This window comes from Seriola aureovittata, chromosome 12 (genome assembly GCF_021018895.1).
Source record: "Seriola aureovittata isolate HTS-2021-v1 ecotype China chromosome 12, ASM2101889v1, whole genome shotgun sequence".
Lineage (NCBI taxonomy): Eukaryota > Metazoa > Chordata > Actinopteri > Carangiformes > Carangidae > Seriola > Seriola aureovittata.
The window spans coordinates 13,580,670-13,607,688 of record NC_079375.1 but is presented as its reverse complement, the minus strand read 5'-3'; the positions used below and the strand labels follow the sequence as shown (position 1 = coordinate 13,607,688).

Below are 27,019 nucleotides of genomic sequence, written 5' to 3'. Positions count from 1 at the left end.
TTTATTAAGCAAATGTGCCAAACACTGGCTGGTTCCAGCTTCTAAAACATTAGGGTTTGTGGCTTTTGTCAGATTTGGGTTTTGGACTGCTGGTCAAGCAACAAGCAATTTGAAGAAATTACCTTGGATTTCATTTCTGTACAATTTTCTGACATTTTGAAGAGCACATTTAAAAAAGCTTAAATGCATAGTTTGGTAGGAGTCCAAATGCTATTCTACCGTGGAGTATTACAAGAGGGGAAAAACTGAAATTGAGGTTTAGATGCAAAAATCATAAGTCCCTAAATGCATTGTTTCTCTGATATTAATATACCAGATGCAAACTTTCATAGGGGATCAATAGAGAGGTTAATCTTTGCTTTGAGGAGGTTCTCAGGTCACTATTTCGGGCAGTGTGTGCAGCTGCTACCCATCTGAATGGGAGCTGAGTAGGGTAGGTTGCAGAGAGACTCTATCTGTCTCTGAGTAATGATACATTCTCATTTCTTAGGCTCAGTCCAATTAAGACGGACCCTGAGGAGAGCCTTGACTCAATTAGGATGGGTCTCCACATTAACCACTTTGGATCCTTCACCACCACCTCAACCTCTGCTGCCTCCATCAAGGCCTTCCCTTTGTGATGACAAGAAAATGGAGCGAGCGGACATGCATTCCTCTGCTACTGATTCTGGAAACAAAACCTGGTAAGTTGCAAACAGGGAAAACATCATCAACTACATTTGTTTACATGTTGACCGCACGAGATATTAGGGGTTAGCAGAGTACTATGGCTATTAGAATTTGTTGGTACATTTTGACAGACACTAACACATTTTGTCAGTGTTGGCTCTGCTTTTTTGGGATCAAGTGTCACAGATAGCTGAGCTTAGTCATGTGAAGTTATGCCTAGGCAATCCAAACACAAGGAGAAATGCCAAGTCATCACTTCCTGCTCAAGTGTCACATCCTAGTGTCACTGCTGTGGTGGGGAAAAAAAGGGGCCTGAGAAGAGTGAGAGACGGGTTGTCAAAAGAGACAAGATTCAATTCTTCATTTTTGGCTCAGTTTTGGGATTCGCCTGCGATCTGATTCAATTTCTCCCAACGGTGACCTTGTCAGAATGTGAACTGCATGGGTCAGGGAAGACGAGCACTGGCAGGGACTTTTACCAGCCCCGCTCAGCCCTGTCACTGATCCGCAATGGTGGTAGTGTCAACATGACATTCTCAGTGTGTGTGCAAAGGCAACATAAAAGTTAGTATCTACAGGTTCTGACGCCAGCATGAAAGGAGAGGCAGCAGTGTTTGAGAGCTAAAGTCATCACACTGGAAACTTCTCTTCATTTTTTTATGCCCGAGAGAACAGACATTTTTTGATTGTTAGTAACAAAGACCCACCCAATCGATTCCCCTCACATATGCCTACATCTTCAGCTGCAAGTGAGGAATATTTTGAGCACCTCCATCCATAAAAAAGTTGTTGCTCTCCAAATTACCCTGCGGACAGTTAATGAAATCAAGACTTAAACTGTCCTTCAGCTCATGGCTGAATTAAATGGCCACAGCTGCATTTTATTATGCTTTATTTAAATGAGTCCATTATCAGTGATAAGCAGATGGGCTGTTGGTATCACAGTGGATGCAAGCTCCGGGTGCCACAACCACCTTCCTATAGCACAGAGAGGCTTCAAAGCCTGGCTTCCGATCAAAATGTTCCTGATAAGCCTTTTGATTATGGCATGAATTCCAAACCCTTTAGAGGTGAAGATGCTGCAGATTAAAATGCAATTTACTGTGCTCTGCAAGTGTATGAGGTTATCAGGGTGTGTATCAACACTTCAACTTTTTTATGAGCAAAACTGAACGATGAACACATGAATTCTCTCTTTCTCAGGTCTTTATGATCAGAATATGGAGATTTAGGGACATTATCCTGTGGATAGTTTACTCAGTGAGTCTTGTGGATTAAAGTTTCATGCTTTTCTCCCTGCACTAAAATAAAACTTGGTATCTTGATATAAGACGCAGCATCCACAGTGGGAGAAGAGCTGATAGGCATAATGAGATATAAAACCCTTCCTCCTCCAGCTAGCAGACCAACTGTGATAACTAAAGGCCTATACTGTCTCCTCAGCCTGGCATGCACAGATAGGGATATTACAACATTATGGTGATGCCATAGCAGGTAAAGGCATCCCCCTCAGAGAGTCAGAATGAAAGCTACAAGAAAATCTCACTGATGTTTGGTTTAGGCCGGTGATAGGGCAGGTGATGTTTGGCCAGGGATGGGGTTGCATTATTCTAGAGAGTGCACAAATGACCTTTGCTCTAAATCAAAGGCTCTATGTCTATTATGTGCATTACGACAACCGGCAAATTCCACCAGCCCTGGCAGGTCTGCCCAAAGTGCCAATGGTGGCCTCTCTCTGCTATAGATCACACTTTGTGTCAGCTGTTGCGATGACTCACTGTCAGCACGATGCATGGCTCACCTATATAATCTTCATACTACTTTTTTGGTCCAAAGTGAACCAATCCAAATCGTGGCTTTGGTGAATCCCTACAGAATAAAATGACTCAGTGCCAGACGGCCCATCGAGGAGAAATGCACGCCTTGGATGCAACAAAGGAGGCATTTAACATTACCACTATGCAGAGTGCTGCCAAATAACACGGTCTGCGCTTAATTTCATATTAACTATGACTGTAATGCAGCTTCAAAAGTGACATTTGTAACGATGGGTGTAGTGTTGATAAGTGCCAGAATTTCACTCTCTTACTAACGTAAATCAATCCCACTAACAGGATTAGAGCGGGTAGGGTGTCGCGGATGCACAACACAATGGGATGGAAAGGATGCCCATCCTCAATATGGACAGCTTACCTTGGTAACCACGTTCTGCACAAGTCCTGTGTGCAGCTCGAATGTCCACTCACTGCACCTACACTGCATGCTGGTCGTGTCATTGTGGTTGCCGTAACTTCCATTGGCATAAATATAAGCTGGCCGCGCGCTGATGTTTTTTGGCCTGTCTAACAACGAGGAATGACTTGTAGTCTGATTAGTCAGGTTTGCCAAAGGCTGGACACATGTGTTGTTCGGCTGGGCAAGGAGGAAATTATCAGAGAACTGGCTGAATCCAATAAATAGCGCCGGAATCCATGTCAGCACGATCAGCTGTTTCTGGTACTTCCCAAATCCCCCGAGAAACGGCAGAACAGCACCGTCGATGCGTGTCAGCAGCCCCGGCGACGTGGTTTCGGGGGACACGAAGCCGTTCTCCGGTTGATGGTCCTCCGTGTCGAGCTGCACCACGGCCATCGCGGTTTCGCCGATAGATGCCTCCGTTGTGTAGCGAAGCCGGGGTTGCAGTGCTACTACCCCCTGTCGACTCCACAATGCGTCAATGCCCCCAGCTCCGGCGGTGAAAGCCGTGCGCAGTCAATCACTGGAATGGAAATAAGACGCACCTCTTTATTATCAGGAAGCATTTGCCTCCGTCTGCCACCTAAACAAGTACTGGACTGAGTGCGGACTCGAGCTCCTAAACAAAAGCGGGTTGTAGCTGAATTACACAATGACGAAAAAAAAAAAAACTATTTCATGATCTATACCGTCGTCTGATTCATTGTGTCTGTGTCAGGAGGCAGCTGTGGCAGCAGAGCTCTAGGACGTGTAGGCTACTTCCTGAGGGAGCCACAGGTAACACACCTGCCCACAAAGGCTGTGTGCTGTTGACTCTTCCTAACATGGCACCTGTAACCGTTGGTAACCAATTTGAAAGGAAAATGCTCATTCTCTTTGCAGTTCTAGACCAAGTCAGCTTCTGAAAAAAGAACGATATTATTGTTCCTTGTTATATATATGTTTTTATTTCAAATGAAAAGACACCAGTTCTTTTGTTTGTTTAGTTGGTGTAAGTACAGCGTTGAATCTGTTTTCTATATGTACTGGATATTTTTACAACCATGTTATGTGTATATTATTTAAAGGCAGAATAAAATAATACCAAAACCATGGCAACCGTTGCTCCATAACATTTCGCTACAAAGTACCAATATAACAGTAAATTAGATTCGGGGCTTTCAGAAATTACAAATGACATGTTAGGCCTACCTAGTTGAAAGATAAATAAAGTATAGATGAATAAATGTATATACATGACTATATACAAAGACTTTCAGATGCACAGTGCAGATGTCCTATCAGCGGGGGACAGGAAGAACTAACTCTGTCCCCGCCCACTTCTATGGCAAACAAAACCTGCACTTTCTACTGTAGAAGCCAGCAAATCGAATAGGCTATATAGCCTATATATAGGCCTACATATATTTAAAGAAAACACCTAAATAAATAGTATTTATATAACTTGTAATAACTTTTGAACATCTCGGGTGATAGCAAACATATGATGACTTATGATTGCTGTTCGGGGACTGTAGTGCATGGAAGGAGGGTTATATTTTATGTGTTATTTCATAGTTTGAGGATGAGTGATTGAGAGTGATCCAGAATGTGTCTTGCCATAGCATTTTTGGTGATTCACATAGTGCTTTTTTGTGGAGGACTCTTTAGGCTTACCAGTTTCTAACACACAAAGGGTTTGTAACTAAAGATATAACTAGCTTTATTCAAGGTGACGGGATACTTTACTAATGCTTTTATAGGTCAATAGAAGTATCTCTTAAGTGTCCTGGTGGTGATTAAATCCAGTTGATTTCTCTCTTTACAATAAGCCAGCAGGTCTGCAATTAGAACTGTTAGTAAGTTATTAATAATGGATTTTTTTGTAAATGTGAATGAGTGAATGTGAATGAGTAGTTACTAAATGAATTTTGTTGCAGATGGCCCTCGGTGTTTAGCTCAACACTGGGGGTTAATGAGGTGGAGAACTAAAAAGGCAAGAGCAAGTTATTCTGGAGGAGGATAAACACCAGCCAACAGTTTTTTTTTGTTTTTTCTGTTTCTGTTTTTTGTTTTTTGTTTTTTGTTTTCCACAACTTGGCAACTCAAAACTTTTCATTTTATAGTGGCTTATTGCTGGTCTTTAAAGCTACAATGACTGATTTCTCCCCCATGAAAGCATTAGTTGCAACTTATAGATCTAAATCTTAATCAGTATCAGATAAGATTGTTAATTATCTTAATATCTTACATCTCCCCCCTTGTCTTACTGAAACTCCACAATCACTTGGCAAGACAATGTGTTATTGTGCATATACTAAAGACATATGGTCGTAATTATGTCTTGAATAATGAACACGTTTTTTTGTTTTGTAATACTCATTGTGAAAGAGTTACTGTAACCTCATGCAGACTGGATAAATTAAACAATATTTATGAGAAGACAGAGTTCAATACTAGTCAGGTCTGATTTACACCCACTAGCTTGATAGCCTATATTTATCTGACCATGTGATATCAGGCTCCTGCTTCAGCTACAGCACTCATGTGTACTTAGCAATGCTTCACCCTCCTGGCCATAATGTGCTAGTACACACAGGTTTGTTGACTCAGGAGGCTGAATCCTGCATATTTAAGTACCATTAGTTTCTCAAAGATCAAGAGAAGACATTTAATCGTTTTTTCAATCTTTTTCAGTTTCTTTTTTTGTTTTTTTTTAATGATTATTATGAAAGTAAAGCCTACAGTTGTAATACACGACACTATAGCTGTCCTTGATATGACCTCACCTTATATCAAATTTTAATAAATATATATTTCAGGCATTATCGCAGAGCTCTCAGTTGTTACTGCATGAAAAACAAGTCTGACAGATCCTGAGCGCCCCCCAGAGACGGATGACTGAGGGCCCCTGAACAGCCTGCAGTGTCTTGTTGTGTTTTATTACAGGCTGATGACACCTGCAGGCAGACTGGAGCCACAGCACTGTTGTCTCCTCATTGCAGCATTTTTTCTTTCTTTTAATCTAGCAACAATCCTGCACTGTAAACAGCTTTGCATTTTTGTTTTTTGTTTTTTTCAAATTCATTAAGTTGTTTTGTTTAAAGCTAACTAATAGTGTTGGTGAAATATAAAGTCAACTTATTTTCTTTCACTGTTGCAAGCAGCTTTAAAATGGTCACAAAATAAATGTGTAAAATTAAGGTGACAGGTAACAAAAAAAAAAAGAAAAAAAAAATTAATGAATGACCAGACTAATTTTATCTACATCATCTCCAAATCTATCATCTAGACAATGGTTTCCGAAGTGTGTTCAGAATATATTGCATGGCTGCGTTCCAACAGAAACAAGTCGACCATTGTACTTTCACACTATCTCATAGTGCTATTTGTTATCATTCAAACTTGCTTGCTACCCTCCCTGGTAACTACTTCAGGTGTGTCCAGGATCCACCCCATATGATGCTGTGAGTCAGCGCAGGTGTGTGTGTGAATGTGTTGTTTTATCTGTCTGTCTCTGTGTCATAAACTGGCTTTTTACACATGATGTGTAAAACAGAAAAAACCCAGAGGTGTGTCTGAGCTTTCACTCTGGACTGAGTAATTCAAAACTGTTGTACTGTGAAAAGATAAATAGCATTTCTACATATTATCAATAGATGTAAACATTTAGATTGTAGCTAAGCATAAGTTATTATGATTAAAAAAACACATTCTGCAGGGCAACAATGCAACCATATACTGTATAGATATACTTAACCTATGAATTTAGTGCCCTTTAGTTTCAAAGTCCAAGAGATAGCTTAGCACAATGCTGTGTGATTTATCACTTTGGGGTTAAAGTCAAGTTAGACAGATAGGGAAAACAAAAACCATACAAAGACAAACACTAATGAAGATACACTGTAAAAAGCCCTCAGTTAATCTTGTTGCAGATAAGCAAATATTATAGAAGGAATGGCGGTTGGCAAAAAAGGATTTTTAACTCAATATAATTGCAGAACAGCCTTTGATGTAGAATTTTTTTAATCAAAGCTAAGGACTAAGGCTTTATTATCTAATATTCCGGGAATTTGTGAGGATTTAATGACAATGAGTTCATATCCTAAAGTTACAAAGATATTCCATATGTTGTGCTTTTCAAGGCTGATTCTGATCTTTTGTATATGAAATCATTTCACTATTTGTAGGGGGAATTGAAAACAATCATAAAACTTTACATTTAAAAAGATTTTGGAAACACTATCCAGACCATCTTGTATGGTGTAGTCAAGACCATACAAAATGGTCTAGTTCAAGTTTTTTTGTCGCTTGATCAAAATTTTTACTGTGACATTTCTGAATTCTTGATCTTAATATTTCCTATATACTGGCTACCACCAATAGCTTTGTAAAGCAGCCCTGAAGAAATGTCTCTTTTTTTTTATGAAGCATTGTAATGTCTGAGGAACCACCTGTATGTTACTGTCATAAGGGAAACTCGGATCAGGACATAGCATTAATAAGTGAGACTTTGTCAATTGTCTACGCAAATTAACAAACCAGATGTCAGGCTTTTCTTTCACCGATTACTCAGTGAATGATGTCAGTGCGATTCTCTGGAAATGATATCATATGTGTGTCTGCAAGTGTCAGCAAGTCTCACAGTCACTGTGAATCACAAGACACAACATATGCCACAGCCTGTTTGTGAGAGTGAACTTGCTGCTGCCCATGCATTGTTTCTGATTAATCACATTTCATTCTCAGACATCTTGCTGTGAGTCCTTTGAAGGTTTAGTTTTACACTCCAGATGTGAGTTTGTTGGGTGTGACAAGTGTGAGTGACAAATTCACCTTTGCACCAAATCTCTATTACAACTGTGAAATGTCGCAGTGGTCCACGCTGGATTTTTAGTACAGAAAGCAAACATCAAGTTAAATATTTACTCCAAGCCAAGCTGGAGAGACTGTGAGCAAACCTTTTACTTTCTCCTCATAATACCCGCTTTATACAACGCAGACAGGAAGTATAGACACACGACAGACACAAAGGATAAAGGCCAAAGGGCGGCTCCGGTTCACGATGACAGACAGGCATTTACAAAATCTGACAATATTAATTATCCCTGCCTTGTTTGCCATACCTCACCGCGAATGCCAAATTTCCAGCAAGATTGTTATCTTGCAAAGAAAATATTCAAATGCCAACAGACATTTGACATTTGCATATTGGCAGTGAGGTTTTCATATAATAAGGCCGGAGCCTTTCTACTCGAGAGAAGGGCCTGGTTCGAATTACTTAGTTCCTACTATCTCATTATACAGTACAGCAAGGTTCACTGTCCTGCTGTTCATCTCTTTTGTCAAGAGAGCTATCATCAGACTGAAGTTCGGAAAATTGTACTTGTTCAGTCTTGCAGAGCCTTTTTGTTTGGAGAATGCACAAAAAGGCAAAGTAAACCCACCTGAGCCTATGGGGGGGGGTGGGGGGGGTGTAGGGTGTGTCTTGGTGTTCAGGGTGTGTATGGGTGTGTTTAGTGTTTGCGACTGGCCTTTCAAGAAATTGTCATTATTACAGTTGGGGCTGTCATGTTACAGCTGGAAGTAAAAATAATTACTGTATACTCACAAATATTGAGCACAGACAAGTCAGGCCAAGTTTGTTTAACACACGTACTGGAAAAAACGTGAATGTGTAGAAGAGAGGGATAGTAGTGCTTAGATAGTTTGAAAATTCCTGTTGAGGGCGTTGGTTTCTAAAAGTCACTGGTTCAGTTCGCACCCATGACCATGCCTCCCTCCCCTCACGTCTCTCCCTTCCTCTCTGTTCTCACACTTCCCTGTGATGCAGTGGAGTGGTTATGTGTCTGTAATGGCGGTAGCTTGGGGCTGAAACACCAGAGGGCACAATATGTCCGTCAGCAAAGTCAACCATTGTTTCCTCCTTCAGTCAAGAAAGATCATAAGACTTTATAATGAGCCTTGCATGGTTAATTTTGACCAGGCCTATATATTTGATAACTTTTTCTCAACAGAGAAATGGAGTAAAGATTTTACCTAACCATTTTTTTTCAACCCTGCCTCATACTGACACTATGTATGACCCTCCCTACTCTCTACTGTCTTTCTACCTCCCTTTCACTTTTATAAGCTGAGACACACCTATCTGTGATGTGTTTTATTTGCAGAGAGATAGTAGAGCTGTAAAGACAGGGTGAGACATGTAAAAAACAAACAAACAAACAAAACAACTTTATACCAAAAAACCAAAAAGAAGAATCTTTATTTTTACAACAAATAAAAAAACTTGGTCACTTGGTTGTCAGCGTAAGCAACTCCACAGAACACTGAAATCTCAGATGGACTCCTTTTGACCTCAAGAATGTTGAACCCTGGATGACAAATTCTTTGTGCAACCATTATCTTTACTCCCTGAACTGGGAATTTAATGTGTTGGCTCATGTTTTCCTTAATTATTGTCAACTGGGTCTGACACTATCACTTGCCAGGGTTTAAATGAGGGAGTGGAAAAGGAGAATGTAAATACTGCAGAAATTTACTGGGAACCCAGATCTAGAAAAAAGGCACAACATGGATTAAGAAAATTATTCAGAGGGTTTTAAAGTAAGGTTTTGATCATATTCAGGATATGGTGTTCACATGAGACATGGAAAACCTGGTAATTCATGATTCTAACAGCATTCAGCATCCATGTTCTGCATGCAGAAACCTGGATAAGGTGTTTACATGCCACAGTCTCTGATATTAGTGCACATATAAACGCACTCATTGTTAACCCTGAGATCCATAAAAGGACAGGGAGTCTTCAGCAAAATTAAGAATGAGTTTAATTTATTTATTTATCTATTGCAGTGATTAATGTCAATGTAAATGTGCCAGTGTTTGTCAAAAGGTTCATTTTCAGCTGCTGTCCTTTGGCTGGTTGATAAACTGTGAAGAATAAGTCATTTTTTGGAGTCAACTTGAGTAGATGTTCCAGACACTGAATGTATTAATCAATCTATTCTAACTGTGGATTTCACATGGTATGAGGCATTATATATGACATTATAACCCATACTGAAGATTTACCACAGAGATGAAAAACCATCTTTGACGTTATAAACTGTATTTGTTTTGAAGATGACACACTAAGCTTTATTTGTAACAAGATAGGCAACTGCCAAGATAATGGCAAAATTGTCCCCTCCCCTATGTCTGTCACAACAATTTAAAGTGTAATTCGTTATAACTCTACTTAGCAACCAAAGTTGTGATTGCGACATAAATGGATTTTGCTAAATGACATGACAGCCCGAGCACTACACTTCCCACACAGGCTAGTGGTTTCAGGGGTGTTTCGTAAACACAGCAAGGTGTGGTTTCTATCCTATCCAAAAGCGACCAGCTTCCGTCTATTCACAGCAGACTATTATCTGCGCAACAGGAGACTGGGCGGGGAGAGGCGCAAGGTCTGTCCGCTGTCTGGACAGCAGAGCAAAAAAACTTTTCCAACACATAAAACAACTCAGCAAAAATGAGTATGTACGGCTCTACTTCTAAACTGGCCACACTGGGCCAGAGAAGTATGTCTAATTCGCGACCGGATTTGGTTGGTACAGGTTATCGAAACGACGTGTTCGCCAGTGGAAACGACTTCCAGGCGGATTTCCAACAAGCACCGGGCGGCGGGTATGCCTACACCTCCAGCGTCTCCAAGACCTGGCACAGCGGGGGGGCCGGAGGACAGAAGGGGCACATCAGCATGGGTGGGAGCGGAGGTGGTGGATATAGGTAAGAGCTTTAAAATCACCTGTTGCTTTTGATTAAATATTACAGCATGAAAATGTGCATCAATTAGCCATTAAATGTAAATGTGTACAAATGTGACGTAGTAAAAAAAAAAAAAGAAGGTTGCTCTGTCTCAGAAATAGCGTCATACCATCGGCTACACCATACAATACTAAGTGTACTATACTATTATATCAGCTCTGTCAAAGCAACACGGCTTATTTGGGAATGTGTTGTGCGTTTAAATTGTTTTTATTTCACATTAAACGACAAAAAAATGTCGTCAAGCAGGTTCCAGTAAAGTGTGTTTGTGTAGAGGGTCATGACCTCTTTGCTTAAAGCGTAATTTTCTCCTTTGTTTTCGTTAGATATGTACAGTAAGTGATTTTATCTTTCCTCATATATTGCCCAATAGTCTGAATCCCAATAGAGAATAAGTACGTGGACACACCCCTTGAATGTCCTCCCACTAACATCATTCATTATGATGTTAGTGTCTAATTTCGTAACAGTCATGTTTGTGTCAAAGCTTTTGAGACTATTTACTTACTTTTTAAGTTTCTCTCTTAATGCTTAACTCATGGTGAACAAAGGTTAAAGTAAAATACAGGATGTGGGGGAGTTGCAAGCTCTTTAAAAAGAGAAAGACAAGGAATGTCTATCTGAGTGTTTTGTATTGGTGACCGTTCAGTGACACATTTCCACTTCCCACAAAACATAGCCAGACGTTTAAATGAGTGTGTGTTGGATTAAAACAAAAGTCTTTTTTTAAATTACTGAAACTACTTTGATCTTTATTTGATTTTCACACATTGTTGTTGTTGTTGTGTTATGCTCACTTAGAAACTTTGGTCTATCATGTTTTCATTTAGATTTCCATGCAATCCAATGATCATAACATGCATATATAACATTTGAATAACCTGCTAACTATATTAACAGCATCTGTCTTTGAAATGTTGCTTATTTAAAGCTTCATCTCACTGCTTTTTTCAATGTTTACATATTCTGTTGATGACCTTACTGAACAACAATATAGAATGACTGATTAAAATACACTGAGATCTTGGTAATTAAAAAAAAAAAAAAAAATGTCTTTATGTTTTCTTTTCAGTGCGCAGGCTATTCAGGAAAGATCTTTATTCCTGACAGGCCAGTGTCACGATTACCTGCAGAGAGCGAAGATGATTCTCAATGGTGTAAGTCTAGCACACAGATTACACTGAACATAATTGTGAAGTGAGATCACAAATATAAATTCAGATAAGGTTGGCATTTTGTTGACTGTACAAGAGACTACACTGTTGAATGCATTTCCGGTTACATATCAGTATGATTAAGCTGTATCAGCTAGGGGTAAAAAAACTGACATGGAAAGGCAGGATGTGACTTGAAAAGCAGATAATCTCATCAGCCACAGTTAAAGTGGAGTGTGATTCGGCAGGAGGCAAGAGTTCAGTGTATTTTCTGTGTAATTTTATAGGGGGGTCCTGCTGGGGAGGTGGAGAAGTTATTGATGATGGCTGCAGAATTCATTGAGCAGCTGAAGGTCTGTGGCAGAGACCTGCAGCATATGCGTGTATCCAACGATGTCTACAGAAGGTAAGACAAGATGCAGTGTGTGAGTTTCTGTGTTGACTTTGCATGTTTGTATTTGCATGTGTTCACTGATAAGTATGTATACACTTTTGAGTGATTCTGCCTGCAGCTTACTATAGGTGGGTGGTGCTAAACAGGAATAAGGTTGTAGAGTGATTCATTTTTATACTTGTGCAAGCCTTATACAGAGAAAGCGATACTTGGCAAGCGCTTCTCATTCATCTGTATTTGCCCACCTGACCTCTTCAAAGTCATGAGATCAGGTTGCCCTTGAAAGATTCACAAAGTATTTCCTTTTTTGTACAACTCTACAGTGTAGAACAGTTCCAGAGCTTGCATGCTGCTATCCATCAGCAACTTATGGGTGGTAGACGAACCAAGGGCAGTGTGGGCTCTGCTGACGGGGGCAGGGCCTTCAACGATGCCATGGGCTGGATTACCCAACAGAAGGTAAGCTCTTTCGTTCCTAAGAGAAATTTAAGAACATGGGTTGATATAATTGAAATCAACATAACAATAAGAATAGTTTCTTCATAATCAACACACATGACAATAAATGTGCAAAATCACTCGTGAAACAAAATGTTCCACAGTCATCAAGTACAGTACATTAGACAAAACATGTAAAACAAAAATGTCAGTAATTCATTTTTTAATTTTGTTAAATGATAATATTGAACTGTTACCAGCATCAGTACGCTCGTCTGATGCATTCAGTGACAACATCACCCACATGTTTTGGTAACACTTGGGCTTGGCTTTTAACCTGTTGGAGCAGTATGAAAATAATTGCACCTGCATGTGTATGCATGTCTGCGTGGGTACATTCGTATGCGCAGTTTTTTATGTGAAGGGAGGAGGAGTGTGTATATTTGGTGGTGGTGGGGGGGTGACACTTACCCTATCACTTATACTGACCTCCTGTAACTGAAACCATCTGGTCACGCTGCCAAAACCCGATCCGTGAGTGAAAGAGGCCAAGAGAGGTGCAGGAGGATTGAAACAAAGGCGATGGAAGAGCTCTGCCATTTCAGGAAGAGAGAGAGAGAGAGAGAGAGAGAGAGAGAGAGAGAGAGAGAGAGAGAGAGAGGAAGGCAGAATTTGATGATAGAAGGAGCTAAAGAAGCCGTGGAAGCAGAAAAATAAAAGTAGAAGTAAAGGAGTGTGAAATCTGACACTCTCCACAGAGTCAGTTTTTACAGGACAGGGCAGGTCAGTCGATCTCAACACGGTTATGGGAAAACGCCCTTCTACACTCTACCTCCCCAACCCTCCCACCCAACCAAAAAACACACCCTGTCACTCTGTCACCACTTCCAGTCTCACGTATCTATATTTCGTCATTCATTTTCCCTCAGTCTGCAGATATAGAAACATTTCTTTATATATTTTTGTCTCAGCCTTTGTACTTAAGTTATTGCCTTTTATTAAGCTCTAACTGAAAACGTATCACCTGATGATCCACTGCTGCCATTTTTTTTTATCTTTGTTGACCTTTCCCCGTGAGACATTCATTACTTGCACCGCTCTCAGTCAGGCTCTCGTAATAGACGTGTTGCGTATAGTGTCAGCCAAGTAATCATGTAGGAAAAGGGAGTGGTGAGAGAACAAAAGCCTTGAGAGAGAAGAGAGAGAGAGAGAAAAAAATGCGGGTAAAGAGCAGGGACTGGTTGAGGTTGGTTTGCTGGGAGGGCTCTTATCAACGCTGAGGGCTACAAACGGGGGGGGGGGGGGGGGGGGGGGGGGGGGGAATAGTTGGAATAGTTTCCTGCTCAACAACAGACTTAATGATCATATGCTGACACCTGGAGGAGAAAAGTGGAAAAGACAGATTGATGAAATATTTTTCACTGGAGCTGGTGATATTCAGTTCTAATTGTTAACCAATCTCATTAATAGACTAAAACAATGGCCTGATGTAGCTTATTTCTCTTTACCATAGAGCTCCATTATTGTCCAAACAAAATAGTAGTAAAAAGATCAATGAGCCACAACATTGCACTGTGTGACATGTTCCTTCATTACAATGAATAGGGCAGCTATTTAGGAAATTACAGGTATTTTTCAACTAATGAAACAATATAATTCTGACCTGTTTTTAAAAATGTGCGTTTCAAGTGGGAACAAGTGGGCTAAGAGGGTTAGGGTTGGAAAACATGGTTTTGGTCTTTTCATGGTTTGTTGATAATAAAAAATTAAGGAATAGTGCCACCATTATTCTATTAAGCATTATGTACAATTATGTAGTATATTTTACTTTATAAACCTTTAATGATCCATGAAATATGTTATTTCCCTTCATTGGAAGTTGATTTTGACATTGTAATTGTGTGTAGCAGTTATTGTATTTTCTAAAGGTAACAAACTGTGATTCTGCTTCTTGTAGCGTATGATTGAGACAGCGCCATGGGGGGACGACTCTGCCACCATAGAAAACCAAATCCTAAGCCACAACAAAACCCACAGCTCTATCCAAAGGAGTCAGGAAGTAGAGCGTGCTAGAGATGAACTGGTAAGTGGTCTTGCTATGTTTTTAAGCTCTTCTCAGCTGCTCTTTTATTTTGGATTGTTTTAGCCCAATGTTTATTCTTCAGATATAAGGAAAATGGTTGTCTATGCATCATGTGTAAAAATATTTTGTAATCTTATTTAAAACTGAGTAAAAAAAACGAAATCTCTTTTTTTTTTCTTTTTTTTTTAGAGAGGCGACAAGTACAACCTCTCCATCCTGGAACAAGAATGGGACAGCTTGCAGGTAGAGGCAAAGCTCTGTGGTTTATAAGTTCAGTTCAAATCAGCAGCTTCAGCATGATCACCATTGTTACTTTTCTCTTGTGTCTGTGTCAGAAAATGTCCCACAACCGTATTATTCAGCTGCGTGATCTCCAGAACATCATCGAGGAGATCTCCCGAGCCATCATGTGGGTGAATGAGAGAGAGGAGGAGGAGCTTGTTTTTGACTGGGGAGACAAGAACATCGACCAGTACATCCCCAGGAAGCAAGAGAGCTACTCAGTAAGGATCTCTGGCTGAATTGTACTTTAACCCTGGTTGGGTGTTTCTTTCTTAGTTTAAGGGTCTGATTACATGTTCACATTTGATGTGTTTTATTTCCTTTATTATTAAAATCTTAATTACATATATTGTTCCACATTGTGAACGTTTGGGGTCCTAACTTTCTGTTTTTCTGACAGAGGATGATGAGTGACCTGGAATTGAAAGAGAAAGAGCTTAACAAGCTGAAAGTGAAAGCTGATGGACTCGTGAACAACAACCATCCTGCCGCTGATAAGATTGAGGTATGTAGTTTTGCTCTCCTATATCAAACAGCAAATTATCCAGTGGTTTTGTACTGATGACTATGTGTGCCCACAGGCCTACATGGATACCTTGCAGACCCAGTGGAGCTGGCTTCTTCAGATCACAAAGTGTATCCATGTTCATTTGAAGGAGAATGCTGCCTACAGCCAAGTAAGCGCTCAGTCCTGCTCTTGCTCTAAAGCTCTGTGTGTTTTCATATGAGCACTGATCAAAAGTGTGTTGCTGCCATCTTCAGTTTTTCAAGGAGGCCAATGAGACCTATTTGAAGCTGCAGAAGCAGGATGGGGCTATCCGAAGCAGGTTTGCCTGCGACAAGAACACCCCACTGGATAACCTTTCTGAACTCCTGAAAAACCTGGAGGTAGGATTTCTTTTCCATTCAGTCCAGGAAACACATACTTCCCTGCAGGTGTGAAGCACAAAACATTCTAAGAAAATTTGTTTTGTTCAGTGACCTTAATTTGCATGTCCGCTCATCTGGTTAGGCAAGTTTCTTGACAGAACAAATGGAAAGTGTCTGCATTTATCTTGGAATTTAAATGACAAAATGTGACAGCTACTAGTTTCAATTTACAGTGACCCTGTTAAGAACACATGTCTTATTTTTGCACGTCCACAGAAAGAGAGGGAGCGAATTATGGAAAATAAGAGGCAGGTCCAAAGTCTGGTCAACAAGTCTAAAAGCATTGTCAGGCTGAAACCTCGCAACCCTGAGGAGAAGAGCAGCAGCCCTGTCATAGTCCAGGCCTTATGTGACTTTAAACAAGACCAGGTGGGATACGTGCTCTCTCTCTCTCTCTCTCTCTCTCTCTCTCATGCTATCTCTCTCTCTCACACACATACACACACACACACACACACACACATGGACACAGAGAATGAAGTGAAATGCTAATTATAACTTAGTGTTTCCTCCGTCTGTATGTCTGTTTTATGCTACAGAAAGGGATTCTGAAAGGGAATGAGGGCATCCTCAAGGACAACTCACAGCGCAGCAAGTGGCTTGTGACAGGACCTGGAGGTCTGGACATGTTGATTCCCTCTGTGTGTCTGCTCATCCCCCCACCAAACCCGCTCAGCATTGGCCTCGCCAACAAGTAAGAATGTGAATGAGAATGTAGTTCAAACATAGTCTGAGAAAATACTCTTGGTATTTCAAATCCTGTCAACTGTAGTGGATTTACTTTAACTTCATAATGTAATGTTGAAGCTCCTATACTGTATAGTTTGTGGAGCTACACATTTCCAGGAACTAGAAAAACAGCTGTGATTTTGGCACTGTGATGTATATGTTGTTGACATTGTCCAATAGATTCTTTAAGGTTTTTAAAGACTTTGGAATAAGAAAATATTCTCAACTTACAGTGAAGCAAGTTATCATTTAGATGAAATGTAAATGTGAAAAACCTAATTTTTTGCATCTGATAAATATTACCATAGGAGTGATTGACAGCTTATTCTGTTCCCTAGGAATGAGCAGTATTATGAAGCCATCATGGCGATCTGGAATCAGCTCTTCATCAACATCAAGAGTCTCATCTCATGGCAGTACTGCCTGAAAGACATCAGTTACATCAACTCTCTCACTGTCAGCATGGTAAGATTTCACAAAGAATGCAGATAACCTCTTAGTTTTATTTCAGAAATGACTTATTACTTACTTACTCTCCATTGTCTGTGACAGCTGGCCAACATGCGCCCGGAGGAGTACCGCAGCATCATCAAAAGACTGGAGACTCACTACCAAGAGTTCATGCGTACCAGCCAAAATTCTGAGATGTTTGGGGAGGAGGACAAGAAAACCATCCAGGGCCACTTCGATAAAGCCCAGGACTACTATGACACACTGATTATCCAGCTGCCTGCTTATGGTGAGTGCAAAATGTCCTTATTCCTAATTTATCAGTCCTGTAAATTTACAAAAGTATTGTTATTTTTTGCCACAATTGATAATCTTCAAACTTTTCAACAATACAGGGGAAGGAGGGGTACATCCTGGATGCATAAAACCCTCTCCACCAACCAAGACCCCCGAGCCCAAGGGTAACAGTCAGTCTACCCTCAGCATTAGCCTGCTCAGTAGTCTGCAAGAACTAAGACGCAGGCTGGAGCTGGCTGAGTCCGGTCTCACCAGTCATCTCCACGTTTCCCTTGGGGACAACAGTGCACACGAGTGCGCGGTGCACATCCAGAAGCTGGAGGTATGTAGCCATTCATCTGTTCTTCATTTTCATCTTTGCTCGAAACTCCATTTCAAAATTTGCAAAATGTATGTAAAATACGACTGTAAATATACAAAAAGCCTCCTGCACAGTTGTGCACATTAATTTCATAAAGTGTTCATTCTCTAAAAAATAGGTTGAATTTAACTCAATAAAACATATTGATTTCCAGACTGTGCACCAAGATTTGGACTCTATTTATGATGATTACCTGCGCTTAAGAGAAAAGATTATAAAGCAGCTGGAAGGGATACCTGCGGACTCCGAGCAAGCCAAATTCCTCCGCTCTGAACTAGAAATCATCAACATGAAACTGGGAAGCCTGCGGGGTCTCAACTCGGCCTACCTTCAAAGGTGCATCATTTTACTCTAATTACACCACCTTTTTTATTTATTCCACAATGTTTGAGTAAATACTGCACAAAACAAGGTAAGTACTGGGACCAGAGTGTGTGGCATTGTACAACTGTGCTGGTTACAGAGTCAAATCACTTTTCATCTCATTAATCGTTGCACATAGTCTAATGATCATGTGTCTTCGACAGACTGTCGGCTCTTAAGGCCTTGCTCCAGAGCTTTCTCCAAGTCGAGGATATCATTAAGGTCTATGAGGCCCGGCTCACAGAGAGGGAGACTTCCTCACTGGACCTTCGGGAAGTGGAAAACTATCGGAGCACACTGAAGGTTTGACACACGTTCCATATTTAATTTAGACTGACGTCTCGCGCTTTATAGTTTGAAGATTTGTAAAAAATGTCAAACAACCTAGAACAGTAACACAGTAATTAGGTACCTATTCACTTAATTCATCTGTAATGTATCTTTTGTAAGATATGTAAGATCTTTGTGTGATTCTGTATTAAAGCAAATGAAGAGTGATCTGGACCAAAAAAGAGACCTGCTGACAGCCATGGCGTCTGACCTGGATAAAGCAAAGTACTGGAATGATCAAATCTCTGAGTCCGTCCACAAGTGTGACGTAGACTTGTCCAAATATTCAGACCTTGTGAGTCAGATGTCTGACCGCTGGCGTCGGATCCAATCCCAGATTGATAACAGGTATATCAGGATAGTCTGTACATGCACACATTTCTTCAACATCTCTGAAAATCTTTCCATATGCTCTGTTTGTCACTGCTGGCAACAACATTAAAAATATCCTCTCATCCCTTCCCCTTCCTCCCACTCTTTCCTCCTCAGAGTGTGGGACTTGGAGAAGCATGAGACACAGCTGAAATATTACCAGCAGAGCAGTACTTCCCTGGAACAGTGGTTGGACAATGCCAGGAAGCGCCAGGATACCCTTCAGATGGTTAAGCTCAATGACATCCAGACCCTAATTGACCACCTCAACCAACAGAAGGCACGTCTGTACTTGTTTACATCAACAAATTGGAATCAATAATAATACTTGAACTGAACTTATTTGAATTGGAAATATCCACCATTTACACTCACATTTTAATTGAGATGCTGACAGCTATTACCATTGGTGTAGGTGTGTGGATTTTATACATTATACAGCAGCATGTGGAATGTGTTCCAAAAATGTCAGTCCTATCCCAGATGATTTATGAGACTTGACTTACTAGCTCTTGAAATCAAGAAAATTAAAAGATGTCTTTTGTTGAGCACTCAACAATTTAATTGGAATTCTTGTCTAATTAAGTACTGAACGTCTCAGAAGAAAATAATTGAATTACCCTTTTCTTACTGCACAGGCACTTCACACTGAAATTAAAGGAAAGAAGGAGAAAGTAGAGGATGTTCAGAAAAATGCAGACACCTGTGCTGCATCCATAAAGGTTTGTAGTCAGTCTATTTGCACTGTTTTCTTCCAATATTTTCATATATACTGCCAAGCTAGCATGCAAGCAACTGTGGTAGAGACTAGTGAAGTCTATATTGTGTTGTGTGTTTTCAGGACTATGAGTTACAGCTGGCTTCCTACAGTTCAGGCCTGGAAACTCACACTAATATTCCTATCAAGAGAACAATGCTGCAGTCCCCCGCGTCTGTGGTCAGACAAGAGGTATGAATCAAATTTTCAGTTACGTATTATTGACACACACCCAAATGAAAATGATAAAAGTTATTACATATTTAAGTGATTATTATGTCTGTCATCTCTTTGTTAAATATCAATTAAACAATTATTATTTCCTCTTTATTTTAAGATCGTGTAATACTGCTAATTTAAAGGCTAATCCCTTTATTGCACGTCATTGAATTATATGACTAGATTGTTATTAACAACTCAACATTTCGCATCAGTATTCATCAACTAATTCTCATTCCATCAGGCGGCTGACCTCCAGTCCCGCTACATAGAACTTCTTACCCGCTCCACTGACTACTGCAAGTTCCTAGGGGAGCTAATGAAGAACCTGGAAGAGCTGAAGGTAAGTAATGGATTTGTATGATTCCATTTATCATTCATTGAACATTGCTATGCTAACAAAGAGTATGATGAACACAAGATGAAAATTAAGTTTATTTAACAACATGGAAGTAGGTGACTGAGGCTTTTTCTGTTGCTCTCCTCAGATGAGGAACACCAAAATTGAGGTGCTGGAGGAGGATCTGAGGCGTCTGAGGGAGGACATCGAGGATACTAATCGGAAAAACAAGTCTCTGGAGGATGAGTTGAACCGCTGCAACGGGGACCTCTCTCAAGCTAAAAAACACATAATTTCTATTGAGGAAATAAAGGCGACCACAGCAATAAAAGTTGATGCTGCCAAGGACAGCCTGGACAGCACACGCAAGCAGCTTCAAGATCTTAATGACCAGCTGACCACCATTAAATACCAGCTGGATGAGGAAAAGAGGAAAAGAAGGCTGGCAGAGGAGCGCTACACCAGCCAGCAAGAAGAGTATGAGGCGGCTGTTCGCCGAAGACAGAAAGAACTGGAAGAGCTCAACTGGACCAAGATTGACTTAGAGAAGAATGTGAAGGACAAAGAACGTGAACTGGAGAGGATGAAGATGCTGCTAGAGGATGAGGAGACACGTCGACGAAATGCTGAAACAGATATCTCAAAGGTAAGAACACAGTGCACCCAGGAGATTAATCAACTAAAGCAGAAATATGAGACACAGATCCACGTCACCAAGACCACAATCCTGAAAGCCTCGCAACAGAAAGAAGAAGATGCTGCAGAGCTGAGACTGCAAGTTGACAGACTCGCTGCCGAGAAGAGAGATCTAGAGGAGGAGCTGAGGAGACTGAGACAGTCCATTGCTCACACAGATGAGCAGAAAAGCAGAGCAGAGCAGGAAGCCAGCCAGCAGAGGGCCTCAGTGGCACAAGAGACAAGGATGCGCAGTGAGCTGGAGGTGCAGCTGAGAACCCTCAGGCAACAGAGAGGAGAGGATGATGTCAAATTAAAGGAAGCCACCAAAAACAATCAGGAAAAGTCCAGGCAGATCAGCATGCTAACATTTAACCTGGATGAGGAGGGAAAGAAGAGGAGAGCTCTGGAATTGGAAATCAATCACCTGAAAAAGGCTGAGGCAGAGCTGAAGGCAAAGAACACCTCTTATCTGGAGGCAATTAACAAGCTTAAAGTGTCTGAGCAGGAGATACGCATCACCCGAGTGGAGCTGGAGAAGCAAACCAGTGAGAAAACCAAAGCTGAGCAGAGTTATGCCAGGCTGCAGAGCCGTATCCGGGAACTTCAGTGCTCTCTAGATGGGATGGAGGCTGATTTAGAGAAGCAAAAGAAGGCAACGCAAGAAGAGTTCACACGTAGAAAGAGAATGGAGGCCGAGCTGGAGAGGGTGACAATTACCTGCAGAGAGCAGACCACCACAATTAACACACTGAAATCTGTTCAGCTAGATGCTTCCAACACTGGAAGGAAGTATGAGCAGGACCTGAGGGCCCTCCAGGAGGCTCTGGACAAGAGCCTGAGGGAGCATAAAATCACAAAGGAGGAACTGGCAAATGTAACAGCTGAGCTGAAGGTACTGAAACAAAAGGTCATACAGGAGCAGGCCCAAATTCATGAGCTCAACCTACGTAATGAGAACCTGTATAAGACCATTGAGGAAAAGAGCCGCCTGCTTAACGAATACACTACAGAGATTGAAAAGCTGAAGACTCTGACACAGAACCTGACAAAGGAGAGACTGAGGTTGGAGGAGGAGCTGAGGGCAGTTAGACAGGAGAGAGATGAGCTGAAGCTTCGCAAAGACACTATTGATGGAGAAAGTGCTTCTCAGATCTCAGCCTTGCATGTCCAACTTCAGAGTAGCACCAAGAAGACAGCGGAACTCCAGGCTCTCATCAATGACCTGACCAGGGAGAGAGAAAAGCTTAAATTGGAAATAGACAAATTCCAAAAGCAATCGATTGAGGTATTTTTGATTGCACTGAAGGATCATCTCCACATAATTCAACTAATTTTTTTCTGCTTTTGCATGAATGATTATAGGTGCATTAAGACTGAACCTGATTTCAAAGTAGCCCTGCTATATATTTGTGACAATACTGAAGATGACTTATATTAGGAGTTTTGCATGAAATTCACCTAATTGCAAATGCCTTTGCTTAGTTGTGCATGATGTTCACTTTTACTTTGCATATGTCACTGAACTCTACTCATATACTAATAACAATCACTTTATGAAACACTATGTATACTCTCAGATGTTAAAACATGTATGCACACATCTCTGTGCATATGTACAGAAGCAATTAGTTCCAACAGTATTGACAGCTGAAGAGTTGTGGCTTTTTGATGTTAAAATAACATTTTGGCATTTTTGCCCAGACATAACAATGTGTTCTCTCGTCTCTCCATAGACGTCCATCATGGTGCAGAGTTCCCAGAGCCAGTACAGTGAGCTGCTGCTGGAGAAGGACAGTTTGCTGTCAAAGCTTAAACTGCTGGAACAGGACAAGAATCGTCATCAGCGCATAGAGGAGGAACTCACCCGCATCAAGCTCACACTAGAGACTGAGCTCCGCAGCAAACAGCGGCTGCAGGATGAAAAGAATTCCATCCTCAAGGATTTCAACCATATGAAGAGCCAGTATGAGCTGAGAGACAGCCAGATCAGGCAGTGCGAATCAGACAGAGACAAGGCTGATCGCGAGAGGCTCTCCCTGAAGAATGAGATTGAAAGGCTCATGCGGGAGCTGAAGAGTGTTGAGGAGAGGTACAAGAGTCGGCTGCTGAGCTCTGAAAAGGAGGTATCAGACCTGGCTGTCAAGAGAGATGCCCTGGAGAGAGAGATAAAGAGGCTGCAGCAGGGACCCTGTACTCTGAACAAGCAGACACAGACAGATGAGAGGGTCCCAAACGTTGATCCGTCCAAGCTGATATTTGATGGGGTGCGCTGCAAAGTCACAGCCCACCAGCTTTGCGACTGTGGTATAATCAGTAAAGCCACTCTCGACCAGCTCCTAAAGGGACAAAAGACAGTGGATGAGGTAGCTGTGGATATCCAGCTTAGTCTAAAAGGTACTGGGGTTATTGCTGGCATGACAACAGTTTCTCATGGGAAAATGCCCTTCACTAAAGCCAAAAACAAGAACTTCCTCAGCCCAGAGAGCACCCTCATGCTTCTGGAAGCTCAAGCAGCAACAGGTTACATAGTGGACCCTGAATTTAATGAAAAGATGCCCGTTGATACTGCCTGCTCCAGAGGGATTGTAGACACAGAAGACAGAGACGTCTTGGTGACAGCTGAAGCAGCTAGCACAGGCTTCAAAGATCCATTCACTGGCAAAGTGTTATCTGTGGGTCAGGCTTGTAAACAGGGCCGCATTGACAAAAACACAGCCATCCGCTTGCTACAGGCTCAGGAGTCTGTGGGAGGCATACTGGATCCTGTTCTGAGTGTGTTCCTTCCAAAGGATCTGGCCTTGGATCGCAATCTTATTGATGAAGAGCTCTACAGGGCTTTGAACAAGAAACCCACCTGCTACCTGGATCCTGCAACAGAAGAGAAGATCAGCTATAATGACCTGAGGAAGAAATGTACAGTGGAACCTGTTTCTGGCTTGCTTCTGCTCCGTGGCCCAGAAAAAACCCTGGAAATACCTTGTATCCGTGGTACGGTCCCTATCAAGAACCTCGTCGATAGTGGACTTCTTGATGAAACTGACTTGAATAAACTCAACCAAGGCAAGCTCAATTTAAAAGACATTGAAGAAAGGTTGAAGTCCTATCTCCATGGCTCCACCTGTATTGCGGGTATCTATGATGAGGCCAATGACCGAATCCTACCTTTATATCAAGCAATGAAGGAAGGTCTTCTCATGAGAGGAACCACCCTGGAGCTTCTTGAGGCCCAAGCTGCTTCTGGCTTCATTGTCGATCCCGTCAACAATGTCTTCTTGACAGTGGAGGAAGCCACAAAGAGATGCCTGATAGGGAAAGAGTTTAAGAATAAGCTGTTGTCTGCAGAGAAGGCTGTAACTGGATACACAGACCCAGCCACAGGAAAGACAATCTCCCTCTTCCAGGCTATTGAGAAAGATCTTATTGAGAGAGGTCATGGAATCCGTCTGCTTGAGGCCCAAATTGCCAGCGGTGGGATTATTGACCCCAAACAGGGCCACCGTATTGATGTTGATATTGCCTATAAAAAGGGGTATTTTGATGAAGAGATGAATGAGATCCTAACTTATGAAGGGGATGACACAAAAGGGTTCTTTGACCCTAATACCAGGGAAAACCTGACATATCTTCAGTTGAAGGACAGGTGTATCACAGATGCCAAAACAGGCCTAATACTCCTGCCGCTCAAAGACAAGAAGAAGTCCCAGAAGACGCAGGAAAGCCGTACCAATGTCCTCCGCAAGAGGCGGGTTGTGATCGTTGACCCAGACACCGGGCTGGAGATGTCAGTCAGGGAGGCCTATCATCGGGAGCTGATTGACTACGACACCTTCCTGGACCTGTCAGAGCAAGAATGTGAGTGGGAGGAAATAACTATCAAGGGGTCAGATGGCTCTTCACGTTTGGTGATAGTGGATAGGAAAACAGGAACCCAGTATGACATCCAGGACTGTCTGGAGCGTGGTATCATTGAAAAGAAGTCTTTGGATCAGTATCGTGCTGGAACGCTAACCCTGACTCAGTTTGCTGACCAAATTACCAGCAAAGCTTGGAGCACTGACATGACCATTACAGCCAGCAATGTTGATGACATGGTCACCTGCAGCAGCCCCACCCAGGCCTCACCGTCCTCTCCTACCGTCCGTAAACGCTTCAGCAGTATTTCTATTACTGTCTCCCCCCCTGAGATGTTTGATGATCAGAGCCCTGTGGCAGCCATATTTGACACAGAGACCTTGGAGAAGATAACTATTTCTGAAGGGCTCCGAAGAGGCATAGTTGACACTATTACAGCACAGAGGTTGCTTGAGGCCCAGGCATGCACAGGTGGTATTATCAACCCTGCCATTGGCGAGAGACTATCACTGCAGGATGCGGTCCATCAGTCCATCATTGATGAAAGCATGGCTATGAAGCTGAAACCTGCACAGAAAGCCTATGTTGGTTTCGAGGATGTGAAGACTAAAAGAAAGATGTCTGCAGCAGAAGCAGTGAAGGAGACATGGCTACCTTATGAGGCAGGACAGAGATTTTTGGAGTTTCAGTACCTGACAGGAGGCCTGATTGAGCCTGGCACTGGACGTCGCATTACCATTGAAGAGGCTATCCGCAAGGGGTGGCTTGATGGTCAAGGTGCCCAGAAGCTTCAGGATTCACGGAATCACCAGAAGAACCTGACCTGTCCCAAGACAAAACTGAAGATATCCTACAAGCAAGCCATGGACAGCTGCATGGTAGAGGAAAGCAATGGTATGAAGATGCTGCAAGCTTCCTCTGTGTCCACGAAGGGAATCAGCAGCCCTTACAACGTCTCCAACCCAGGATCTCGTTCTGGGTCCAGGGCTGGTTCCCGTACTGGCTCCAGGAGTGGATCTCGCAGAGGCAGTGTGGATTACTCCTCCAGTTACACCTACAGCTTCTCTTCCAGCAGTACCACCTACAACTCTTCCTCTTAATGCATTGCAGAGCAAAGGAATAAAATTAGGCAAGGCTTATTACTAGCACTATGCAATTTGAGTACCTTTTTAACTGTTTGCTTTTCTAAACATTTTTTTTTCGGCTACTTAATAGATTTTGGGTGATCTGTTTAAATACTAAATCTTATTAATTGAAATGTTTTGATTGTTTGCAGTTTTTGGTGATTTGGTTTTTGAATATTAAGAATAATGCTCAGTGTAATTCATGTTCTTGTTCTAATGCATACATTTTGAATGAATATATTTGTCATTGCTCATTTTAACATATGGCTTTTTTAGAATGTAACATTGTGTTATTGCTGCGCATGCACTCAGAATTGATTTAGCTATTTTATATTCTATTGCAGCTTGATTCATGTAACCCATGTTTCCTTCTGTTTTTTTAGAAAAAAACGTTTTTTGTTGCAAATGCTAAGAGTTTGGCTTAAAATACTGACTTGCCATAATATTGATTATAACTATACTATATATATTCTTTGCCACTAAAATGTTATTCAAGCGATTAAAAAATAAAGTTGTCATAACAATTACCACTCATACATTCATTCATTCATTCATTCATTCATTCATTCATTCACTCACTAGCTGGATATCTGCATTGTGCAGTAAAAGCTGAAAAGGTTCACTGTTTATCCTTGTATCAAAAGCAGTATCCATTGTTACCTATGGATGGCGCTAGTAGTCATGCTAAAACTGTTTAATTGCAAGCCTGTGATCCCACCACAGCTCCCAGCTTGACATTTTACCAGAGGTATGAAAATAAAATTGTAGACTTTGGCTGTAGTATAACATTAACTTGTCTGTTGTATTAGAGACTTTAATAAACATAATGGGAATTTCACCTGCAATGCATAAAGTCTTTTTGGCAATTTGATCATTTTGGTCCCTATATGGTTGATGTGAACAAACGTGTTATGTATCATCAGAGAAGTCTCTTCTGCGCTAAAGTTAAACTAACTGTAACAAGACACTGTTGGAGATTAAGATTTCAATTTAATAAATAAATTGGTCAGTTTAACAATAATGAATATTTAAAATTGAACTAATGAGTAAATTATTTATGAAGTTATTAGGCTTGAAAACTACTGCTGCCCCTACAGAAATATATTGTACAATTGAACCACAAAGTTTTACTTAGTTTAACAGTTTAGCTATTGTGTTTTTATACATA

The 27,019-nt window shown here is 41.3% G+C and overlaps 2 protein-coding genes across 4 annotated transcripts in view; one reads left to right on the top strand and one right to left on the bottom strand.

The window, feature by feature from the left end:
* The window catches only part of slc22a23 (solute carrier family 22 member 23), a 34,650-nt gene extending 30,642 nt beyond the window's left edge, over window positions 1-4,008 (bottom strand). The window contains exon 1 of the mRNA XM_056390823.1: window positions 2,863-4,008. Within this exon, the coding sequence (XP_056246798.1) occupies window positions 2,863-3,300 (438 nt within the window). The 5' untranslated portion in view covers window positions 3,301-4,008. The remainder of the gene's footprint in view (window positions 1-2,862) is intronic.
* dspa (desmoplakin a) lies at window positions 605-26,689 on the top strand. Of its 3 annotated transcripts, XM_056390820.1 has the most exons (25): window positions 605-683; window positions 10,488-10,659; window positions 11,771-11,855; window positions 12,140-12,258; window positions 12,570-12,705; window positions 14,642-14,767; window positions 14,957-15,010; window positions 15,103-15,270; window positions 15,450-15,554; window positions 15,631-15,726; window positions 15,812-15,937; window positions 16,196-16,348; window positions 16,519-16,673; window positions 17,047-17,173; window positions 17,261-17,447; window positions 17,554-17,777; window positions 17,971-18,152; window positions 18,344-18,482; window positions 18,664-18,857; window positions 18,999-19,161; window positions 19,520-19,603; window positions 19,723-19,830; window positions 20,102-20,200; window positions 20,346-22,160; window positions 22,609-26,689. In XM_056390820.1, the coding sequence occupies exons 1-25, from the start codon at window positions 620-622 to the stop codon at window positions 25,825-25,827; spliced, it is 8,100 nt and encodes a 2,699-aa protein (XP_056246795.1). In that variant the 5' UTR covers window positions 605-619; the 3' UTR covers window positions 25,828-26,689. The 3 variants fall into 3 exon arrangements, with proteins under 3 accessions (XP_056246795.1, XP_056246794.1, XP_056246796.1); XM_056390819.1 differs by lacking the exon at window positions 605-683 and having other exon boundaries at window positions 10,285-10,659; XM_056390821.1 differs by lacking the exon at window positions 605-683 and having other exon boundaries at window positions 10,286-10,659; window positions 20,346-20,843.
* Window positions 26,690-27,019: the final 330 nt, after the last annotated feature.